General features: G+C 29.9%; 1 protein-coding gene across 1 annotated transcript in view; it reads right to left on the bottom strand.

Moving 5' to 3' along the window:
- LOC113371502 (la-related protein 1) overlaps positions 1 to 21,756 on the bottom strand; it is a 184,475-nt gene that overhangs the window by 74,403 nt on the left and 88,316 nt on the right. The window contains exons 8-9 of the mRNA XM_026612125.1: positions 10,397 to 10,452; positions 10,168 to 10,340 (exon numbers count right to left, since the gene is read on the bottom strand). Of these exons, the coding sequence (XP_026467910.1) occupies positions 10,168 to 10,340; positions 10,397 to 10,452 (229 nt within the window). The remainder of the gene's footprint in view (positions 1 to 10,167; positions 10,341 to 10,396; positions 10,453 to 21,756) is intronic.

Genomic DNA, 21,756 nt, shown 5'->3' with positions numbered 1-21,756 from the left:
TGTTTTATGATACAAACATAAAATTAGTTAAAACGATCCTACTTGGCAATAATTTTCCATATAAGTTAATTTGTCCAATTATTAAAAATAGAGTCGCAAAATTACTTGAACCTTTTGATAAGAAACCGGAAGAGCCTGGCAAAACAAGTGTTCCTGAAAAAACTTTTTTCATTAATTTTCCATATCTTGACAATAATTTTAACCAATTATCAAAAAGACTTTTCAAAAAACACAATATTCGTATTACTTTTTCTCCATTAAAACAATTAAAATTTTTATATTCCAAAATTAAAGATGAAACTCCATTAACAAAAAAGAAAGATATAGTTTATAAAGTAAATTGTTTGGATTGTAATTGCTCTTATATTGGCCAGACCTGCCAGAACTTAGAAAAGAGACTCAGGCAACATGAATTACAATGTGAAAAAATAGATAACAAAAAATTTAAAAGTACACTTGTGGATCATGCTAATATCAACAACCATAAGTTTGATTTTGACAATCCCCAAATTTTATTCCATGAGAAAGACTTATTTAAACGGAGCATGGCAGAATCAATGTTAATAGTTCGGACTAACAATAGCATAAATCTAAGAACCGACACAAATATTTTACATGACACTTATATAAACATCATTAATAATTTATAAATTTTTTCATTTATCTTATTCTTTTCAATAAATTAATTTGTTTTTTCATTTTTATCGATTTTTGTATGCGATAGCACTCCTTTTGTTTACATTATAATGATACCCTCTCTGTCTCCATCTATATAAGTACTTCAAATTTGTTTAGAATATTTCTGTAAGTGTTATATGTTCTTTAGTACTGTGTCAAGCATTGCAAGGAATAGTTGGTGTTTTTTGTATACCAAAAATTAAATAAAATTTAAATAAATTATTAAAGAATGTGTAGTATATAAGTAACTGTTTTTTGAAATTACACTGAAGATGAGACACACCATGGTCTCGAAACGTCTGTAATCATAAAATAAAGTTGTGTTAAACAAATCTGAGTGCTGTTTTGTTCATATTAAACAATTAATATATATATATATATATATACTAGCGTACCCAGCCTCGCGTTGCGACGGCTCTTATTGAAATCCACCTGATTAAAGTTTGAATCCGTTTGACAGCCAACATTTCAAACCTTTTGTTATAAAAAATGCATATCAATCCAAAAACTAGTGGGGCGCATGGCATCGTGCCTTAAGGCAAATTGCTGGAACTTCCCGTACAAAAAAAAAATTTTTTTTGAAAAGATTAACATTTTTGAAACAAATTTACTCTGAAAAAAATAGATTTTTGAGGAACTATATAAATTTTTGACAAAAACTTACTTTTTGTTGAAAAATTTATTTTGAAATATTTTCGAAATTCTGAACTTTTTTTCAAAGCAATCGTACTGCTTTAATGCATAGAGACTAAATATCGAAGCGCGTAAGCGCCGCGTCGCTGTCTAACGCATAAGCATTGGTACGGAACCCATAGGAATGTTAACAAAATGTATACTTATTGTTAAAATCTCTATAAAATATCTGATAATTTGATGTGCATATGTCTAATGTCTAATGATTATTGTTGACCGCCAAATGTTTTTTTTTTACTTATTTTACTAGATCTCCGAAACCGCTAGACCTATTTTCATGAAAATTTGATCAAATCTTCATCTTGATGATGCAAGTAAAATGTTTTTGAATTATACAAATCGGACGCTCCGTTCTCTTAAAAACTGAGTTACCGTTTTTGGCCCTTTTTGCCCCATATCTTCGGAACGGACCTGCCTTTGACAAAAACTAATCAGCACGTCTCCTTATCTATACGAATCGAATGTTTTTTGAATTATTCAAATTGCTTCATCCCGGTTCCCGAAATCGTCGACGAAAATTTGTATCTGAACACACACAAATGCACGCACACACACACATACACACACATACACACACATACATCAATTTTCTCTAAGGTATGCCAATATATTCAGAAACCTTTGAAACGTAATGATATATAAAAATTTTCATTTTCGATTTTTGTGCGACTACTATAACTTACCCTACGGAAAGTTAATCATAAATAAATCAATTTTTCATCTCCAGAACATTAACAATCGTCATTTCATTTCGAATCAAATTTCAAAAAAAAAATAGTTGCCAAATTTCCACAAAATTGAAAAAATGCTCCCGCATAGTCACAGTCTAAACGCATTTGCAAATAATTCTGTGCGACATTTTCACTTATACTGTGCTTAGCTTGGCGGCATTTTCACATTTTTCAATAATTTTCACAAAATTGGAAAAGTGCCCCAATACCTAAATAGTCTAAACGCACTTGGGTAAACATTTGTACCAGAGTGGCGCTTAGACTGTGCTTAGCTTGATTTTTTGAATTTTTAATCTAAAATTACAAGAAAAATTTTTTGAAAAAAAAAATTAGAAACAAAAAATTTTTTTTCCAAAATCAATTATTTTGTTGAAACAAGCAGAAAGTTCTTTAAGTTATTTAAATCGGACACTTAGTTCTCTCAAAAACTGCCATTTTTTTAACATTTAGCTCTGTATTTCCGGAACCGCTGGGCCTACCTTTGCCAAAAACTAACCAGCACATCTCCCTATCAATAGGAATCGAATGTTTTTTAAACCATTCAAATCGGTTGATCAGTTCCCTCAAAAACTCGCTTTCTATTTTCTGCACTCTTTGCTCCATATCTCCGTAACGGCTGGACCTGCCTTAGCCAAAAACTAATCAGCACATCTCCATATCAATAGGAATCGAATGTTTTTTAAACCATTCAAATCGGTTGATCCGTGCGCCCGAAAACGTGGACGAAAAAAAGCGGACATACAAAACACACACACACACACACATCCATTTTTTCTGAAGTATGCCAAAATGTTCAGAAACCTTCAAAACGTCGAGAAATGTAAAAATTTTTGATTTCGATTTTTGGACGATTACTATAACTTACCCTACGGGAAGTTAATAAATAAAATCCGGATTGAAAATTGAATATGATGGATCAATACTATTGATTAAAGTGTTATTTTAAACTTAAATAATAAATAAAATGAAATAATTATAGCTATGAATTAATGAGTACATTACAAAATTTATAACGACTTTTATAAATTTGTTATATCCTATTTGGAATTACGTCCTGTTTACATTGCTTACATTTTAACATGTTCTATAATGCTGTATTTAGGAATGGTTTCATTGGTCACATATTATACTATTGGGAACTTGCTATGAGCTCTTAATATTTTCTTTGAAAATTTTCCATAAATTTATGATTAGACACTCAACGATTTCAATGCATTTTTTTAAATTTGTGATTACTTACGAATCACTTATAATATAAATACAGTAGAATCCGCTTAGTATGACATCGAAGGGACGCCGAAATCTCGTCATACTAACCGGTCGTCATACAAAGCATACTGAAGAAACACTATTTTAATATGTAAATATGTTACATGTTTCAGTAATTTAAATGAAAAGCCTATACATACATTTTAATTAAAAATAAAAATGATACATATTAAAATTTAATATAAAATAAAACTGACATAGGGTAGGGCGGCGCCGGCGCACAAAGGTCCAATTAGACTTGCAGTAATTATACCGTCTAAACCCAATGAACAACACATAACACACATCAAACAAGCATCTATAGGACTATGTTCAGAAACGATTTGAAAAAAATTTGGTACCTGACCCATTTTACCTCATATACGGGGTAAAGTGGGACAACCAGGGGGCGAACAGATGCAATTTCTTGTATTAAATTTTAAAGGAATTTTATGCTACATTATTGAACCAGTGCAAAATATTAACCCTTTGAACTCCGCGCGGTCGACGCATGTGACGCCCCAGCAACTCCCTGAGTATATTAGCGGAATATCTGTCATGTTTGTTATATAATGAAAAAAAGGAACAAAAAAGAATTAAAGTATTTATTTTTTAACAGTATTATTTCAATGCGTTTTAATGTTAATTTCAAACATCAACAATTAGTGATTCGTTATTAACTTTATTCGTTATTATATTTGTTAACGTTATGATGTGATCAGAGCGTGTCGGACTGGGTCCGACAACGAAGTTGCGGAACACATTTTATATGTCGAACTGGAGCCGACAACGGAGCGTAAAGGGTTAATTCTGTGGGTACATTTGTTACAAAGATAACACAGTATATTACATTGATCTGCTATTGCTCAGAAATATTCATCAGAGGAGCCGGAATAACAATTTATTTAATTAATATCTTGTAAAATTGCTTTTTTTTAAATTTTACTATTTTATTGCTTACACCTTTGCCAAAGTAAAGGTTCAGCTGGTCTTTTTTATCCCACTCATGTGCTGCTTATCTTCTGATAGAAAAATAAAGGTGATGGATGGTTATGAATTTATACATTTTTCGTCTTCTACTATCAAATATTTTTATATTTTTTCTCGTAAACAATTTTATTTGTTTACGAGATATCCGTGGCGGACCATTACTAATTGGTCTACCCTACCCAAAAACTTACAATTGTGATGTTTTAATGTAAGTAATCAGTAAATTTTGATTGATTTCTTAACATATTTTTATTGAAAAAACAGTCCCTGGCGCTATTGTACACAAAGGACATAGCAATTGCTTTCGTAGACTTGGCCATATCATGTAAAATCACGTCGGTCATTATAATTGGATATATTTTTTTGCAAAAATGGGTCATTATAAGCGACATGTCAATGTAAGCGATGTCAATATATCCAATCCAATCTTTCTAGTGCGATTACGTCATAATAAGCGGTTGTCAATATATCCGGCGTCATACTAATCGGATTCTACTGTATATTATATTTATATATATAATATAAATTTCCGTATAAATTAATATTCATACTATCCATGAAACTAACATGGATAAAGTTCTGAGGAATCCGAGTCCAAATCTATTAAATGTTTATATATATATATATATATATATATATATAAATTTAGAAATATGAACAAACAGCACTCTTTTTATGCACTAATTTATTAAATAATATTAATTTTACAAACGTTTCGAGACTAGGTTTGTCTCATCTTCAGTGTATTATAATTTAAAATCTAACATATGAAAATCCAAAATAGCACTATGTGTTAACAGTTCTAACTCGTTCCGCTTACTAATGCACGTGTCCAAATGAATTGCAGGCGACTGAAACATCTGTACAAGGTCAACTTGGTGAGCCATGAAATATAAAATAGGAATGAGAAGAAATAGGGCCCAGTTGAAAAATAGATGTCACTAGAAAATAAAATATTTTTTTGAAAGAAAACGGTTTGTTTTTTAAATTTTCTAAACATTCAACCAGTATTGCACTGTTTTTTTTTTCAATTTTGTCTAACATAATTGATTTGACAATATTTGCAGTACTTGAACAAAAAAAACGAAATTTATTCTATTGTTTTAAAATATATCAGCGCCAAATTTACATACTCCGTATATCTATTATATAAAAACAAGTCGGGTTTTCCTTCCTGACGATATAACTCCAGAACGCACGAACCGATTTCGACGATTTTGCATTCGTTGGGAAGGTCTCGAGCTCCGTGAGGTTTATAGCAAAGAAAATTTAAGAAACAAAAACAAGAAAAGAGGAAAAATTGTTTTTCACATGCAGCGTCATCTCTGATGCTTAGCATGTACTACAAACCAATATTTTAAGTAAATGGCGCCGGTAAATACATTGTTTGATAGCTACTCATTGTTCTCTGCTCAGTTAATTTCATGTGACAAACCGGCATTGATTTCACTGTGAAATTGTGAAAAAAAGTAAAAAAAAATAAGTTATTCGTTTCTTAACATTTCAATTGGAAACCATCAAATCAATCACGTGTATGTGCAAATTTTAACATATTATTAAATTTAGAAAATCATTATTTTTCACGTGGGATGGGAAACCATCCGCTTTGTTTTTGTTAATGTCAGACCAAAAAACAAAAAATGTGGTTTACCAAAGAGCACTTCAATGAAACGGATAATTGGCGGACACGTATAACGCTTCGATTCAGTATTTACTTTGGATTCACTTTCATTTTCTTAGAGAAGTTCAACTAAATAACACTTCATTTTTGTAATAGAAATAAGTTCATTACTGTTGTGAAATGAAATAATTTTTTTCCTTTACAAATATAAAACAAAAAAAAATTATTCATCTTTTAATCACCAAACGAAATGTTACATAGAACGAAACCATCTGGTGGGGAAACGAAGTTCTCCGGGTTTGCTAGTATGTATGTATATATATATATATATATATATATATATATATATATATATATATATATATATATATATATATATATATATATACTAGATGAGCAGACAGACGTTGTCCTCTACCCATGTCTACAATTCAAAAGTTTAATTTTTTTAAATGACCTATACTGATATTTACCAATTAGTTAAAATTTATTATATTTTTTACACTACATTCTATACCGAAATGTATATACATCAATACGGGTGATCTTAAATGTACAACTGCTTTAATTAACACGATGGGTCTCAGAACCCGCACTTAACCCTTTTAATTATACTGTGAAATTCAAATCAGCCACGTAACACAAACGGACAAGCAAATATTGAAATATGTTCAATGAAACAGCATATTAGAAATATAAACTACAATTTATTGAACAAATTTATTTCTAATAGCTCAATTTATTTTAATGCCAATGGTAATCCAATATTTTTAGTCATACCTATAGGTGTAGATTTATAAATGATTTTTTGTTTATTCACGACTAAAACATCGATTTTCCAGATTTATCACACAAAAATTTATCGTCCGCCTTTGTAATTTATAGCATAAGATATACATGTTGAATATTGCAGTCTTTTAAACAGTATAACGAATTCCGAAAGAATTAATATATAGTATCCGCGGTGAAGGTACAATATCACCTTGCATTTTTTCACTCAAAATAATTGCTTCAATAATGAATATTTATTGAATAATTTTTATAATCTCGTACTATGTTAATTGTTTTCAGTAATAATAATATCTAAATTACTTTTTTCTTAATAATAGTTCAATATACATTATTAAATTTATTACTTAAGTTCATATTTTAAGTGAATTAATTTATCAAATCCTGTTCATATGTGCACATTTTATCAACGATCAACGAAATTTGTGTATTAATGTAGAGGATAAAGGGTGTAACCTATTAACTTTTTTACTGTGCTCCAATTTGATATTTTGGAATCTCTTGAACCAAGTTAATTCTAGATAACTACGATTCTTTGTAATTTCGGAGGAAATGGCACTCATGAAACTATTTGATTTAAATGAATAAAAAACAGACCCTTAACAGTACTCATTTTAAAACTTATTTTGAGCACTATAAAATCCCATGGAATATATAAAATGTAACACCTCGCCGCTAGACGGTTTCAAATGCAACAATTAAATGTCGAACGAAATAAAAAACAACTTGGCTTTTCCATATTATATGTATCTTAACCCATTCGAGACCGATTGCACACCTTGTGTTATATTATTATTATATTATTTTTCTTCATTATTCAACTTATTTTTTGACTTGTTGCTATTTCTTAAAAATATTCTTTGCATTATATTCTGTTCTTCATTATTGTAAGCAACTTTTTTTTAATTACAATATTTATTACAACTGTTAAATAATTTAGCATCTAGTAACAATGATAAACAATAACATAAAATATAAACAAGAGTACAAAATAAAGGATAGTATTTTAAAATTAAATAAAAGTAAATAATGATAATAACAAAATTAATAAATAAAAGAAATAAAATAAATAAAATTTCTGAATAATAAAAATGAGACTAGAAAAACTATAAAGTGCAATAAAAACAATAAGTGACAGATAATAATAAATATAACAAAAAACAATATTAGAAATAATAAGAAAATAGTAATATTATAATAATATTAATGTTAGCGTTTACAAATGGCTATTAATGAGAACATTGGGATTTATTTTTGGGAAAGCAACATAACGATTTTATATTATCTAGTTCTAAAATAAATGTTTATCAATTTTAATTGTCTTTTTATTTTACCTTACATTGAACTGAGGAAAAATTTTCTGAGGAGCGAGTTGCACATACGGTGTGCAATCATCTTATTTCTTTCTAAATTGCTTATTTCTTTCTAAATTTTTGGCGTTTGTCAAAATTAGAACTTTCATCGACGTATGCACAAAAACGTCTGAACCGATTTCAAAAACCTAAAAGCCAATCGATTTTCATGTGGATTATCTTTCCTCAGTTTTGTGTACCGATTGGCGGAGCAGTTTCTTTGTAATTTGGAAAAAAGTGTTAAACTTTTCATCCACATTTAAGCTCATACTACCAAAGCCATTTTAAAAAATCAAAAACTGTTCGTAAGATATTAGTTGGGAATGATTCCGATTAATTTTAGGTAAAAATCTACCGATCTGTTTTTTTGTAATGAACTGTTGAAAACAAATTTGAGCCAATTTTTATGGAACTTTTTTTAGCGATATATATCATGGTCTTATAAAACTTACTGAAATATTACGGTCTTACGACAAGTAGTTTGATTTTAAAAATTAATCTCGAACGATTTAACATTGTTCCTAGGACACAAAAACACCGATTTATTAAAATTTTAATTGATATGATTTTGTTCATTACATGATTTTCGTTAAAATGTATATTTTTGGAGATATTTGCATAAAACGAAGAAAAACGCGAAAAAAAAAAGTTTTCCGTAGCCAGTAACTCGAAAAGTAATTGCTTTTTGAAAAACATTATGAAACATTTTTCTCTTATAATTAGTTCTTTTTTCGATATCCGACGTTGTTTTGAAAATGACACCACTGAAAGGAATGTCATCCTCCCGGGAAGTGGCAAAGGATTCTAATTAATTTTCACTTTGGAACTAAGATGAACCTAATTCCAAAATTTCATACAAATTGGAACACAGTAAAAACATTCAGACCCACAACTCTCCATTGACTTGAGTAAATATACCGTATCCAACGCCAAACATATGAATTTTGGACAGAATGAAACCTCTAAATCATATTTTGAATAAGTAATTTTTAACTTCCCGTGGGGTAGTTATAGTAATGAGCCGAAAATCAAAAATGAAAATTTTTGCATTTCTTGACGTTTTGAAGGTTTCTGAACATTTTGGCATATCTCAGAAAAAATGAATATGTATGTGATGTGTGTGTGTTTTGTATGTCCGCATTTTTTCGCCCACGTTTACGGGCGCACGGATCAACGGTTCTAATAAAATTTAAAAAAATAATTTCAACTTTTAACTCAGTTTATATAATTCTTATAAATATTAGACAATGTTACAATATTTATAAAAATCTATATGAAACCATTTAATATTCCTAGATCATTTCGTTACGGTACGGAAAGTTCCAGCAATTTGACTTAAGGCACGATACCACTAGTTTACCTACAAACTACATATTCAGCATTGTAAGAACACCAATTAAATAGAAGTATATAAAAATATGAGCCTCCTGTGAATATTTAGACGCGCCCGATTGATCTGTACATATTTGGACGACGCCCGACGGAGGGTTAAACTCTTACGAAAAGTTACTGAATTATAAAACTTCATTAAAGTTTGCCTACTGAGCATCTTAATGATTTGGCCACATTTGGCCATCACTAATGCTACGCCTACTTCATGTGCAACTAGGTTGAACCAAAGTATAAATGAATGAAGTTTAAATAAACATAAGAAATAAGTTTAATTGAACATAATTTCATAAAACCTTTTGATACTTTACATATGTGCCGCCGGCAATTGTTTCGTTATAAATTGCGCTTACACAAAAACTTTAAATTAAAAATGTAAAGTTTTTACGCTGATTTAAAATATTTTCTCATCGTTCACATAATGTCTAGATTAGCGCGAATATTTTAAGACTAAAACTGGCCAAATCGGTTCAGCCGTTTTTAAGTTTTAGCAAACCTGCCATAATATCGAGCGTTTTTTTTCAGAGTTTTATATATAAGAAAATATAATATAAAGTTAGTTCCTGCGCCTTCAATTAAAAACTATTTGCCAAAAATTTCTTGAATATTGCAAATCACAATTTAAGATAAGAAATACATTGCGTTGTACATGATACAATGTTGCTAATTTTCTTACCAGTTGTCAGTAAAGTGATTGGCCCGCCCTGTCAAAACATCTAACTCCTCATCAAATTGGAAATCTAATTCCTCACGTTCTATAGTCGCTACATTCACGTTTTCTGACACAATCCTATCGCGGCTTTCTTCTGTGTTGCGCTCCTTGGCACTGGACTTAGATCGTCTTTTAACCTAAAACATTACCTTATCATATCCGCGCAAATGAAATTAAATAAAAGTCTATTTACCTCTTTCCATACATTTGTCACTCGATCGATTGTCTCAACGTCAGTAAAATCTGTATCTAAAAAATGAAAACAACTTTTTAGTGTATACAAAAATAAGATTTATAGACAGTATCAATTAAATAAAACAGATCCGAAAAATTAATATATTCTTTTTAATTAAAAAATTAAAACAAATAAGATTAATTAGTTGTATTATCAATTCTTGATTGAATAAGCACTGATACAAAAGTATTGTATAGCTTTTATATTTGGAATAAAGTGAGTATATATTCATTCAATTGTATATATCAATATATATAAAAATTAATGTACATTTGTCTGTCTGAAATTGTTCGCCGTGAAATTTCGTTTAGGTAATTATTAGGTATTTTCCCAAACATGTTTTCAAATAATTTTTTGAACCCGAGTATTAAGGGGTTGGAGGTAAATATTTTCTGAAAATTTCATTTAGATCCCATAATTAACTTGCCGTATGGTAAAGTTATAGTAATTGTAAAAAAACGAAAATAAAATTTATTATATATCTTTACGTATCAAAATTTTTTTGAACATTTTCGCATACCTTAGAACAAATGTGTGTGTGCATGAGTTTGTGTGCGGATACAAATTTTCGTCGATGACTTTGGGAACACGGATCAATCGATTTGAATAATTCAAAAATATTCAATTCGTATCGACAAGAAGCCGTGCTGATAAGAAGGCAAAAGCAGGTTTAGCCGTTTCAAAGACAAGCGGCAAAAAGAGACAAAAGAATTCGATTCGAAAAATCGTAATTCAGTTTTTGAGAGAACGTAACGTTCGATTTGAATAATTCAAAAAACATTTTAGGGGGCGTCTATTAATCACATGAGGTTTTTAGGAGGAGGAGTGGTTTGACAAAAATTCACAAAATATCGCGTGGGGGAGGGAGGAGTATAGTGAGATATCACGTGTATTTAATTTTTAACAGATTTTTAACTTCACGAAGGAGAAGTTTATGTTTTCATAAAAAAATCCGATTCGCTAATTTTATGTTTTCTCGACGTGTCAAGCCATTCTGAATCGAATGAGACCAAATTTGGAAAAAGTTTGTGTGTGTGTGTGCGCGTGCACCAACAGATTTTTTGCTGTAAAGTTTTCTCAAAAAACGGCTGGACCGATTTCAAAAATTTAAAAACCATTCGATGTATCTCGATGAGGACGATCGGCCAAGCCGTTTCTTCGTAAATAGCAGAAAAGTGAAAAGTTTTTCGTCCACGTTTTAGCCCGCAATTCTGAATCGATTTTGAAAATTCAAAAATCGTTCGAAAGAAATTGGTTGGGAATCGACCTGATTAGTTTTTGGTAGAGATCTGCCGGGCCGTTTTCTTGTAATAAGGTGTCAAAAAAAATTTTTTCGTCGATTTTTATTATTATTGTTTTGACGGTAGATACCATAGTCTTCTAGACTAGATCATACTAAAATATTACGGTCCTACGACAACTCGTTTAGCTTTAAAAATTCGCCAAAGATTGCAAAAAATAGTATGGTATTTTTGGCATTTGTCAAAATTAGAATTTTCATCGACGTTTGCTCAAAAACGCCTGAACCGATTTCAGAAATTTAAAAACCATTTGATGTATCTCGATAAGGATTATCGTTTCTCAGTTTTGTGCGACGATCGGCCAAGCCGTTTCTTTGTAATTTGGAAAAAAGTGTTAAACATTTCGTCCACATTTAAACTCATACTACCAAACCGATTTTAAAAAATCAAAAACTGTTCGAAAGATATTAGTTGGGAATGATACTGATTAGTTTTAGGTGAAAATCTACCGAGCCATTTTCTTGTAATTAACTGTTGAAAAAAAATTTAAGCCAATTTTCATGGAACTTTTTTGGGCGATATATATCATGGTCTTATAGAACTTACTGAAATATTACGGCCTTACGAAAAGTAGTTTAATTTTAAAAATTAACGATAAATGCTTGGTCTTAATGAACATACTAAACAATTAAAGTCCTATAAAAAAACTGGCTCAATTATAAAAATCAGGGCCGGTCCTGCCTTGCATGCCATGCATGCAAAAAATGCGGGCGCACGCCTTAGGGAGCGCCAAAACGAGATTCGAAAACAAAATAGATTATAATAAACAATCTAACTTAACGGATTCGGAGACACAAAAAGCATACTCAGTTTGCAATGTGATATCAGTAGAAACAATTCATTACTCTGCAAATTAGTACATTATTGCTCTGCTTATTGTTACTTATTACATTTTTCTTCGTTTGAAGTTAATGCGAAATCAAAAAAGAAATGATCTAGCGTTCAATTCCGCAAGCGCAAACCTACGAAAATTTAAATTATTGGGCATTATTGACGAAATATTGCTAGCTGATTTAGTTTGAACGGAACTTGTTAAAAAAATAGATACAAATTATAATGGAGAAATATGGAAAATGGGAAGTCAGTGCTTAGAAAATGGCTTATTAAGACCGATAAACTGAATAGTAACTTTTGTTTTTGTTGAAAATGTTTCGCATCTGATGGCGCAAATATAAAAAATGGATGCAAAATATGTAATATGTAATTTCTTTGCATCTTTCAAAATACGTTAAAATTTTAACTTTAAAACAACAATCTGATATTCTGAATCAGATGGGAAAGTAAATATGAATACAATATGGTCCTTACGATATCAATAAGGAGAAGTTTACGATGCAATTTTAGATATTGTAAACAATGAAAAAAAAAATTAAAATAAAATTTAAAAAATCCAACATGAAAAACGAGTGTTATGTTTAAAAATGAAATAAGTAAACTGTTTCAAAACACAAATATTAATATTACACATATATATGTTAGAAATACTTGAAAATGTAAAATCTTTTATTATGGTCAACCCGCAAATCGCTTCGAATTTCTAAATAAAATTAAAATCAATGTATTTTATACGCTTTTAGATTATATCTAATTTGTGTGTGCTAAATCTAGAATGATTAAAAATGGATTTAAAAAAAATACGTAAATATTTATTTAATTTTAATGATAAATGTAAAAACAGGTAAAATTATTAGAGGGGGGGGGCGCTAGAACAAATCTTGCATGCGGGCGCTGAGGACCCCAGGACCGGCCCTGATTAAAATTATTGATTTTTGAAAATTTTCTTTTAAAAAATACTCCGACCGGGTTGACGTGTTCGATTTTCAATAATGTGTAATAAGTCCACTTCGAATACTTTTAACTACTCATAAATTAATTTATCTATCATGAATTAAGTCGCTTATTTACACAACTCGGGAAGTTCATGTAACTTGCCTCAAGGCAAAATACCAATACCAACTAGTTTTTTTAAAAAAATCAAACATTTTTTAAAAAAAATGAAAATTTCACAGTTTTATCACGTAACTAAAATTTGGGGCAATTTTGAATATCACCATGTATCACCAACGGGGAGGGAGCGGGGTCCAAAAATCTTTAAAAACTCGCTCACGTGATTAATGGATGCCCCCTTATAAATAAGGGCCTTATTTATATTGACTAAACAAAGAGCTGTTTAAGTTTTGGAAAGGCAGGTTCAGCGGTTATGGACTCCAAATAAAAACAGATTAAAAACGTCATTTGGCGGTTCAAAGTTCATTAGACATATGCACATCAAATTATCAGATATTTTATAGAGATTTCAATAATGTGTACACATTTTGTGTCAATTTTAAGGGTTTCGTACCAAGACTTTTAATTTTGAGGTTCATTTACATTACATGGTTCAAACAAATGTCCTCGACATTTTTGACAGTATTTTTTCAAAAAGGCCTTTTTTGCGTCGACGAAACGATTGTTTTTCGGCAAAGCAAATTTTTCGAATTCGCAAAATATCGGATGCTTAGTTCTTTCAAAAACTGCCAATTTTTGCACATTTGCCTCTGTGTCTCCGAAACGGCTGGACCTGCCTTTGCCAAAAACTAATCAGCATATCTCCCTATCAATAGAAATCGAATGCTTTTTGAATTTTTCAAATCGGTTCATCCTTACGCCAAAAATCGTCGACGAACAATTGTCTTCACACATACATACACACACACATACATCCATTTTTTTGAGGTATACTAAAATGTTCAGAAACATCTGAAACGTGAAGATACGCAAAAATTTTAATTTTTGATTTTTGGTCCATTACTTGCCCTAAGGAAAGTTATTAAAAATATGAAACATTTCACGGCTATTAAAAATATAAACTTTAAATAAATATGAAATTTAAACTCAAAATAAAAAATTTGAACTTGAAATATGAGTTACAATTTTATCAATAAACAGAAATAATCTTTAAAGTCTTTCAAATGCCTAATCGTCTAAATTAGCTTCAAATCAGGTTCGACTGAGAATTTTATGTGTCTTAGAAGCTTTAAAAACTTAGTTAATATACTATTGCGAATTTCTTTTAAAGCCTTCTCCATGGTTATGGGTGAATATTTAATTGAAGCCTTCGTTCTTTAAAAAATTGTAAATCTATTTAAAATAATACCCATTAGTATTTACTAATATTGATTATAATTTTAATAGATTTTAATGAACTGTATTATACTATTAGAAACCTCGGTTCGTCTCGAAGCCAAAATCGATTTTGAAAATTCCAAAACCGTTCGAAAGATATTGGTAGGGAAAGATACTGATTAGTTTTTGGTAAAGATTGGCCGGGCCGTTTTCTTGTAATAAAGTGTTAAACTTTTTTTTTCGACGATTTTCATAAAAAAAATTTTGACAATAGATACCATAGTCCTGTAGATCATACTAAAATATTACAGCCCTATGACAAGACGTTTACATTTAAAAATTCGTCAAAGTGTGCAAAGATTAGTATCGTTTTTTTGGCGTTTGTCAACATTAGAACTTTAATCGACATTTTCTCAAAAACCCCTGAACTGATTTCAGAAATTTAAAAGCGATTTGATGTATCTCGATGAGGATTATCGTTTGTCAGTTTTGTGCGTCGATCTGCCAAGCCGTTTCTTTGTAATTCGAAAAAAGGTGTAACTTTTCGTCCACATTTAAGCTCATACTACCGAAACGATTTTAAAAAATCAAAAAATGTTCGAATCAGATTAGTGGGGAATAATGCAGATTAGTTTTAGATGAAAATCTACCGAGCCGTTTTCTTGTAATTAACTGTTGAAAAAAAAATTTAAGACGATTTTTATGGAACTTTTTCTGGCGATATATATCATGGTCTTATAGAACTTATTAAAATATTACTGATTTACGACAAGTAGTTAATTTTAAAAATTCATTAAAGTTTGAGAAAATGAGTATTTTTTTGACGTTTGTTAAAATTAAAATTAGACGACATACGTGGTATTAATGTAACGATAGAGTACTTAGTCTTAATGAACATACTAAACCATTAAAGTCCTACGGAAACTGGTTCAATTATAAAAATCATTGATTTGTGAAAATTTCCTTTTTGAAAATACTCCGAGTATTCATTCGTTTTCAATTATGTGTAATAAATCCACTAGGAATACTTTTAATCACTCATAAATTAATTTGTTATTGATTAAGTCGATTATTTACACATATCGAGAAGTTCATGTAACTTGCCTCAAGGCAAAATACCAATACCAACTAGTTTGTATGTGTATTTGAAAGTGTGTGTGCGTGTGCGAGTGAATGACATATGCCAAATAGCTCATAGAATTGTCCTGTATTCTGATTGCCATTGAAAATAAAGTTACAAAAAAAATTAACTTTAAAACTAATAACTTATTAATACTGATCAATAATTTCATAAATTATAATTGATTGTTCTTATCGACATCGAATAAAAACCTTAGGCAATGGAACCGTCACATTAACCTAACACGGACACGACCGATGCTAAGAAAGCTAATATTTAAATTCGAAAATCGTTCTACTTTATTAAGATTCTAATTAGAATTGATATTAGACTGATTGTATACAATTATTATTTACCGACTGTTTTCTTATTTTGCCATCAAAATGAAGAACTCCGGGAATAATATTTTGTTAGGATTCTAATTATAATTGATGTGCCATTGTATACGATTATTATTTACCGACCGTTTTCTTATTTTGCAATAAAAATGAAAAACTCCGGGAATAATGTACTATCCCGGAATAGTGTACATTTAACCTTATACTACTTTTCAACTCCCTAGAGCTCATCATTTGGCCGAGATATTATTGAAAATGTATGGGCGTGTTTCCATACAGAATCGGTATTTAAATGATTTTAAAATGATGGCCATTCTATAGGTTTTTTCGAAATAATACGTTATACCAATTTTCAGCTCCCGAGAGCTATCAGTGAAAACATGAATTTGGCCCCTTTATTCAAACTCACTTTTTGTCGAAAATATAAAAAATATCGAAAAAATGTTAACGTCATTCTATTTACACTGATCTTGTCTATGTCATTCCTAACAAATAATGTGCAAAAATTATTTGTTAGTGCATGAAAAGGTAAAAAGTGTTTTTCATTTCCCATTTCCTACCAATGCGGTAGGACTACTTTTAAATTAGCATTATTCGAAAGCCTGTACATTTTTCTTGTTATTCAAAAATTCATTTAAATGTAAGTGGTAATGTAGTAATTTTGGACCGTAGACTCAGCTTCACAAAACGCACTAATATTAAAACTGGACAGATATGCGAGATGTTAAATCTGCTGAGACATTTCTTGAACCATAACAGCCCGCTGAGCGTAAAGAACAAGCGGACACTATAATTGGCACTAATAAGACCGATACTGTTATACGCCGCTCCATCATGGAACGTGACAACTAAAATTAACCGACGGAGACTATAAATAGTACAGCTGATGAGACACTACATTACCCTACAAAATATATACATGAACAAACTGACGTGCCGGCGATACTCGAACAAATAGAAAGCTCAATGATTTTTTTTTCAGAAATGCAGAAATCACCCCAATAATACCATCCGAGCTCTAGGCCAATATACACCAGAAATGATTTGGTATGGCAAACACACCATGCCAAACTATTGCTTGATCAATCCCAAGCAGCAAATGGTACTTGGCTCGTCACTCTGATATTCCTTCAGAGCGAATAATCTCTCGTATACTTTGTTTTTTGTGTAATTTTTTATTATTATAAATATTGTTACGTAATTTTTTCGGGCAAATTTTCCTCTCCTCCTTTTTTTGCCACAATTATTTTAATTGGTTTATTTTATACTTTGTTTTTAACTTTTATTTTCCAAATATTTTTTAATGTTTGACAAGAATAGATATAATGGATACTATACCTACGGGTAAATGTCCAAACAAAGCTCAAAGAAACATATATATATATATATATATATATATATATATATATTTTGATGAGTTATTTAGAATCGGGCAGTAACACCAAGTAAAAAAAAAGACTAAAGTAGTTTTGAATTACTTTATTTATCCATACGTTTCGGTCTTCATCGAGACCGTCATTCATTGGAAAAACTAAAAGATTTTATATGATGTAGGAGGAAAATAATATGAAGTTATAGAACTTATATATAAGTACTTACAGAAATTAATTATACAAAAATACACTACATTATTACACTGTGATAAACCAAGCTATTAATAATTGGAACATTTCAACTAATTATTTTTTGGTTACATTCATAGACTATTATATAGATCTATTTCCAAACATTTGGTACACCAATGGGATCTCCAGCCTCCCCATCTTTAGCTGCAATAGTCCTTCAACACATAGAATCCACAATTTTAAATTCATACAACAAACAAATTTTTTACTACCGATATGTTGATGACATCATAACATGCATCCCAAACAGTGACACAACAACTCTGGTAAATTCTTTTAATGCCTACAACCAACACCTACAATTTACTTCTGAATTAGAAAATAATAAATCTATCAGTTTCTTAGATGTCCAACTCTTTCGCGAAAACAATAATATAATAACTGATTGGTATCACAAACCAACATACTCAGGCCCTTATCTTAATTACCATTCTTACCAGCCCCTCTCTATCAAAATAGGCACAATCATTAACCTAATAGACCACGCATTATTATTATCACAGAGTAAATTTTTAAGAGAGAAAATCTCTCTCTCATTTTACAAATCCTAACTAACTATTTATACCCACATCACCTGATCCAAATCATAACAAAAAATAGAATCCTATATCTCCAAAACCGTCACAATAATTCAATTAAAAATTCAAATCATGAAAACTACGTCGGAACTATAAATTTACCTTTCATTAAAAAAATGCATTACCCGCGGAGAAAACTTTTCAGTAAAAATAATATTAGAGTAGTTTGTACCTCCGAAAACACCTTTTCAACTCTTTTTACAAAATTAAAATCGAAATTTAACCCAAGAATCCTTAGTAATCTAGTTTAAAAGCTTAATTGCCTAGATTGTAATTGCGTCACCATAGGTGAAACCAGTCAAAATTTGCACAAAAGAACATCACAATACAAAAACAACTCTAAAAATAAGAACCAGAATAAAACACAACTAACGGATCACATTAATCAGCTCAAACATAACATTGATTTTTCTAATCCCTCGATCCTACATTTCGAAAATAATTTATTTAAAAGACGATTTAGCGAAGGATGCTTAATATCTTTACACAAGGAGACGGCCATAAATTTAAGAACTGACAATAATTCGCCTTGCAATGACTATAAAATAATCCTCGACCATTTTCAAAACACCACCATATCTGAATGAAGCGTGTATTTTTATTATTTTATTATTTTACAAATACATATGTTTGCCGGTCTTTTTACACTTTTGCAAAATTTGCAAACACAATTCATTCAGTATTTAGACGTTAGTCAATTTGTACACAATAGAATGTAACCAAAAATTATCAAAAAATAATTAGTTTAAATGTTCCAATTATTAATAGCTTGGTTTATCACAGTGTAATAGTGTAGTGTATTTTTGTAAAATTAATTTCTCTATAGAACTTATATATAAGTTCTATAACTTTATATTATTTTCCTCCTACATCATATAAAATCTTTTAGTTTTTCCACGGAATGACGGTCTCGATGAAACCGAAACGTATGGATAAATAAAGTATTTTAAAACTACTTTAGTTTTTTTACTTGGTGTTACTACTCAGGGCCGGATTTAGAAATTTGGCGCCCCGGGGCACTGACAAAAATGCCGCCCCATCCCTGAAATTTTACGAACTTTCGAACTTTTTTTAAAGCAATCGCGCTGCTTCAGCTGCGTAGGGACAAAATTTAGAAGCGCGTAAGCGCCGCGTAGCAGTCTAACGAATAAACAATGTTACATAACCCATATAAATGTAAACAAAAGGGTTTGGGCGTGTTTCCATACAGAATTGGCCCCACCCTGGTATTTAAATAATTTTGATGCCATTTTATAGGTATTTTCGAGAAAATCCGATATACCAAATTTCAAATCCGTAGCTCATCATTTGGCCGAGATATCAGTGAAAACATGTGAAAGTGGCCCCTTTTTTCAAACTCACTTTTTGTCGGAAATATGAGAGATATCGAAAAACTGTTAACGGCATTCTATTTATACTGATCTTGTCTATGTTGTTCATTATAAATAATGTGGAAAAATTATTTGCTAGTGCTAGAAAAAGTGAAAATAATTTTTTGTTTTGAATTTTCGGGTAGTGCGGTTGTTTGGACTAATTTTTAATTAGCATCATTAGAAAGGCTATTCAATTTTCTTTCACTGGCCAAAATTTCGTTTTATTTCATGTGGTAGAACACATCCAAAAGTAGAAAAAACCTGAGCAAGAACACGCTCGCGCTCATATAACACCCGTGTAAGTCGTCACTGATTTGCAACGACTAGCAACAGCACTGCTCGCCGCGCGCCTTCGTAAATTCTGCATATAAGTATGGAACATTTCTTTATAAAACATTTTTAATAAAACAAAAGATATATACATTTTTATTTTGAATAATTATATATTTATATGTATGTGTATAATAATAATTATATTCATATATAATTAAATATATATTATTCATATATTGCACAAGTATACTATATGATGGATATTTTATACAATTATCACTAAATAAATAAAAAATAGGTTGATAAAATATATACATAATAATAGTATGTCGGTATATGATTTCTATTCATACTACGGCAATGTATAGAATAGCAAGTACACTAAGATAGTCAAAAATATATTAAATAATATCATAAAGTTTTCTTATAATTAAATAATATATATTAAAATATATTGAATGGAATATCTCTGCCTGTAAATACAATTATTAATTGTTGAACTACTATAATATTGTGCTGCATCATTATTTAAAACGATATTTGAAATTTTGCGGCGAAAAATTATAGTAATAACTAAATTATACACTTAAATTAAATTGTCACTAAAATATAAGAAAACTGCAAAATCGACTGATGCAAAAGTGTAGTGTTCTCCAAACAGAAACAATAATTATTCATTAAAAAAAAAAAAAAATCATGATTTATTTATTAATTTTAAAATCTTCGCGGTTACTTAAATTCCAAAATTATATTAATTTTAAGCTGTCAGCATTTTGTTATGTTATGTTATGTCATGTGCGAAAAATTAAATATTGTTTTAGTTCAACTATTAATAAGAGTATTTACAGGCAGAGATATTCCATTCAATATATTTTAATATATATTATTTAATTATAAGAAAACTTTATGATATTATTTAATATATTTCTGACTATCTTAGTGTACTTGCTATTCTATACATTGCCGTAGTATGAATAGAAATCATATACCGACATACTATTATTATGTATATATTTTATCAACCTATTTTTTATTTATTTAGTGATAATTGTATAAAATATCCATCATATAGTATACTTGTGCAATATATGAATAATATATATTTAATTATATATGAATATAATTATTATTATACACATACATATAAATATATAATTATTCAAAATAAAAATGTATATATCTTTTGTTTTATTAAAAATGTTTTATAAAGAAATGTTCCATACTTATATGCAGAATTTACGAAGGCGCGCGGCGAGCAGTGCTGTTGCTAGTCGTTGCAAATCAGTGACGACTTACACGGGTGTTATATGAGCGCGAGCGTGTTCTTGCTCAGGTTTTTTCTACTTTTGGATGTGTTCTACCACATGAAATAAAACGAAATTTTGGCCAGTGAAAGAAAATTGAATAGCCTTTCTAATGATGCTAATTAAAAATTAGTCCAAACAACCGCACTACCCGAAAATTCAAAACAAAAAATTATTTTTACTTTTTCTAGCACTAGCAAATAATTTTTCCACATTATTTATAATGAACAACATAGACAAGATCAGTATAAATAGAATGCCGTTAACAGTTTTTCGATATCTCTCATATTTCCGATAAAAA

Source organism: Ctenocephalides felis, unplaced genomic scaffold (genome assembly GCF_003426905.1).
Source record: "Ctenocephalides felis isolate EL2017-DRISC unplaced genomic scaffold, ASM342690v1 CF-g0.4_SCAFFOLD_01492, whole genome shotgun sequence".
In the NCBI taxonomy this organism is placed as follows: domain Eukaryota; kingdom Metazoa; phylum Arthropoda; class Insecta; order Siphonaptera; family Pulicidae; genus Ctenocephalides; species Ctenocephalides felis.
The sequence above is the reverse complement of the archived record's forward strand: the minus strand, read 5'-3'. Positions and strand labels throughout refer to the sequence as shown.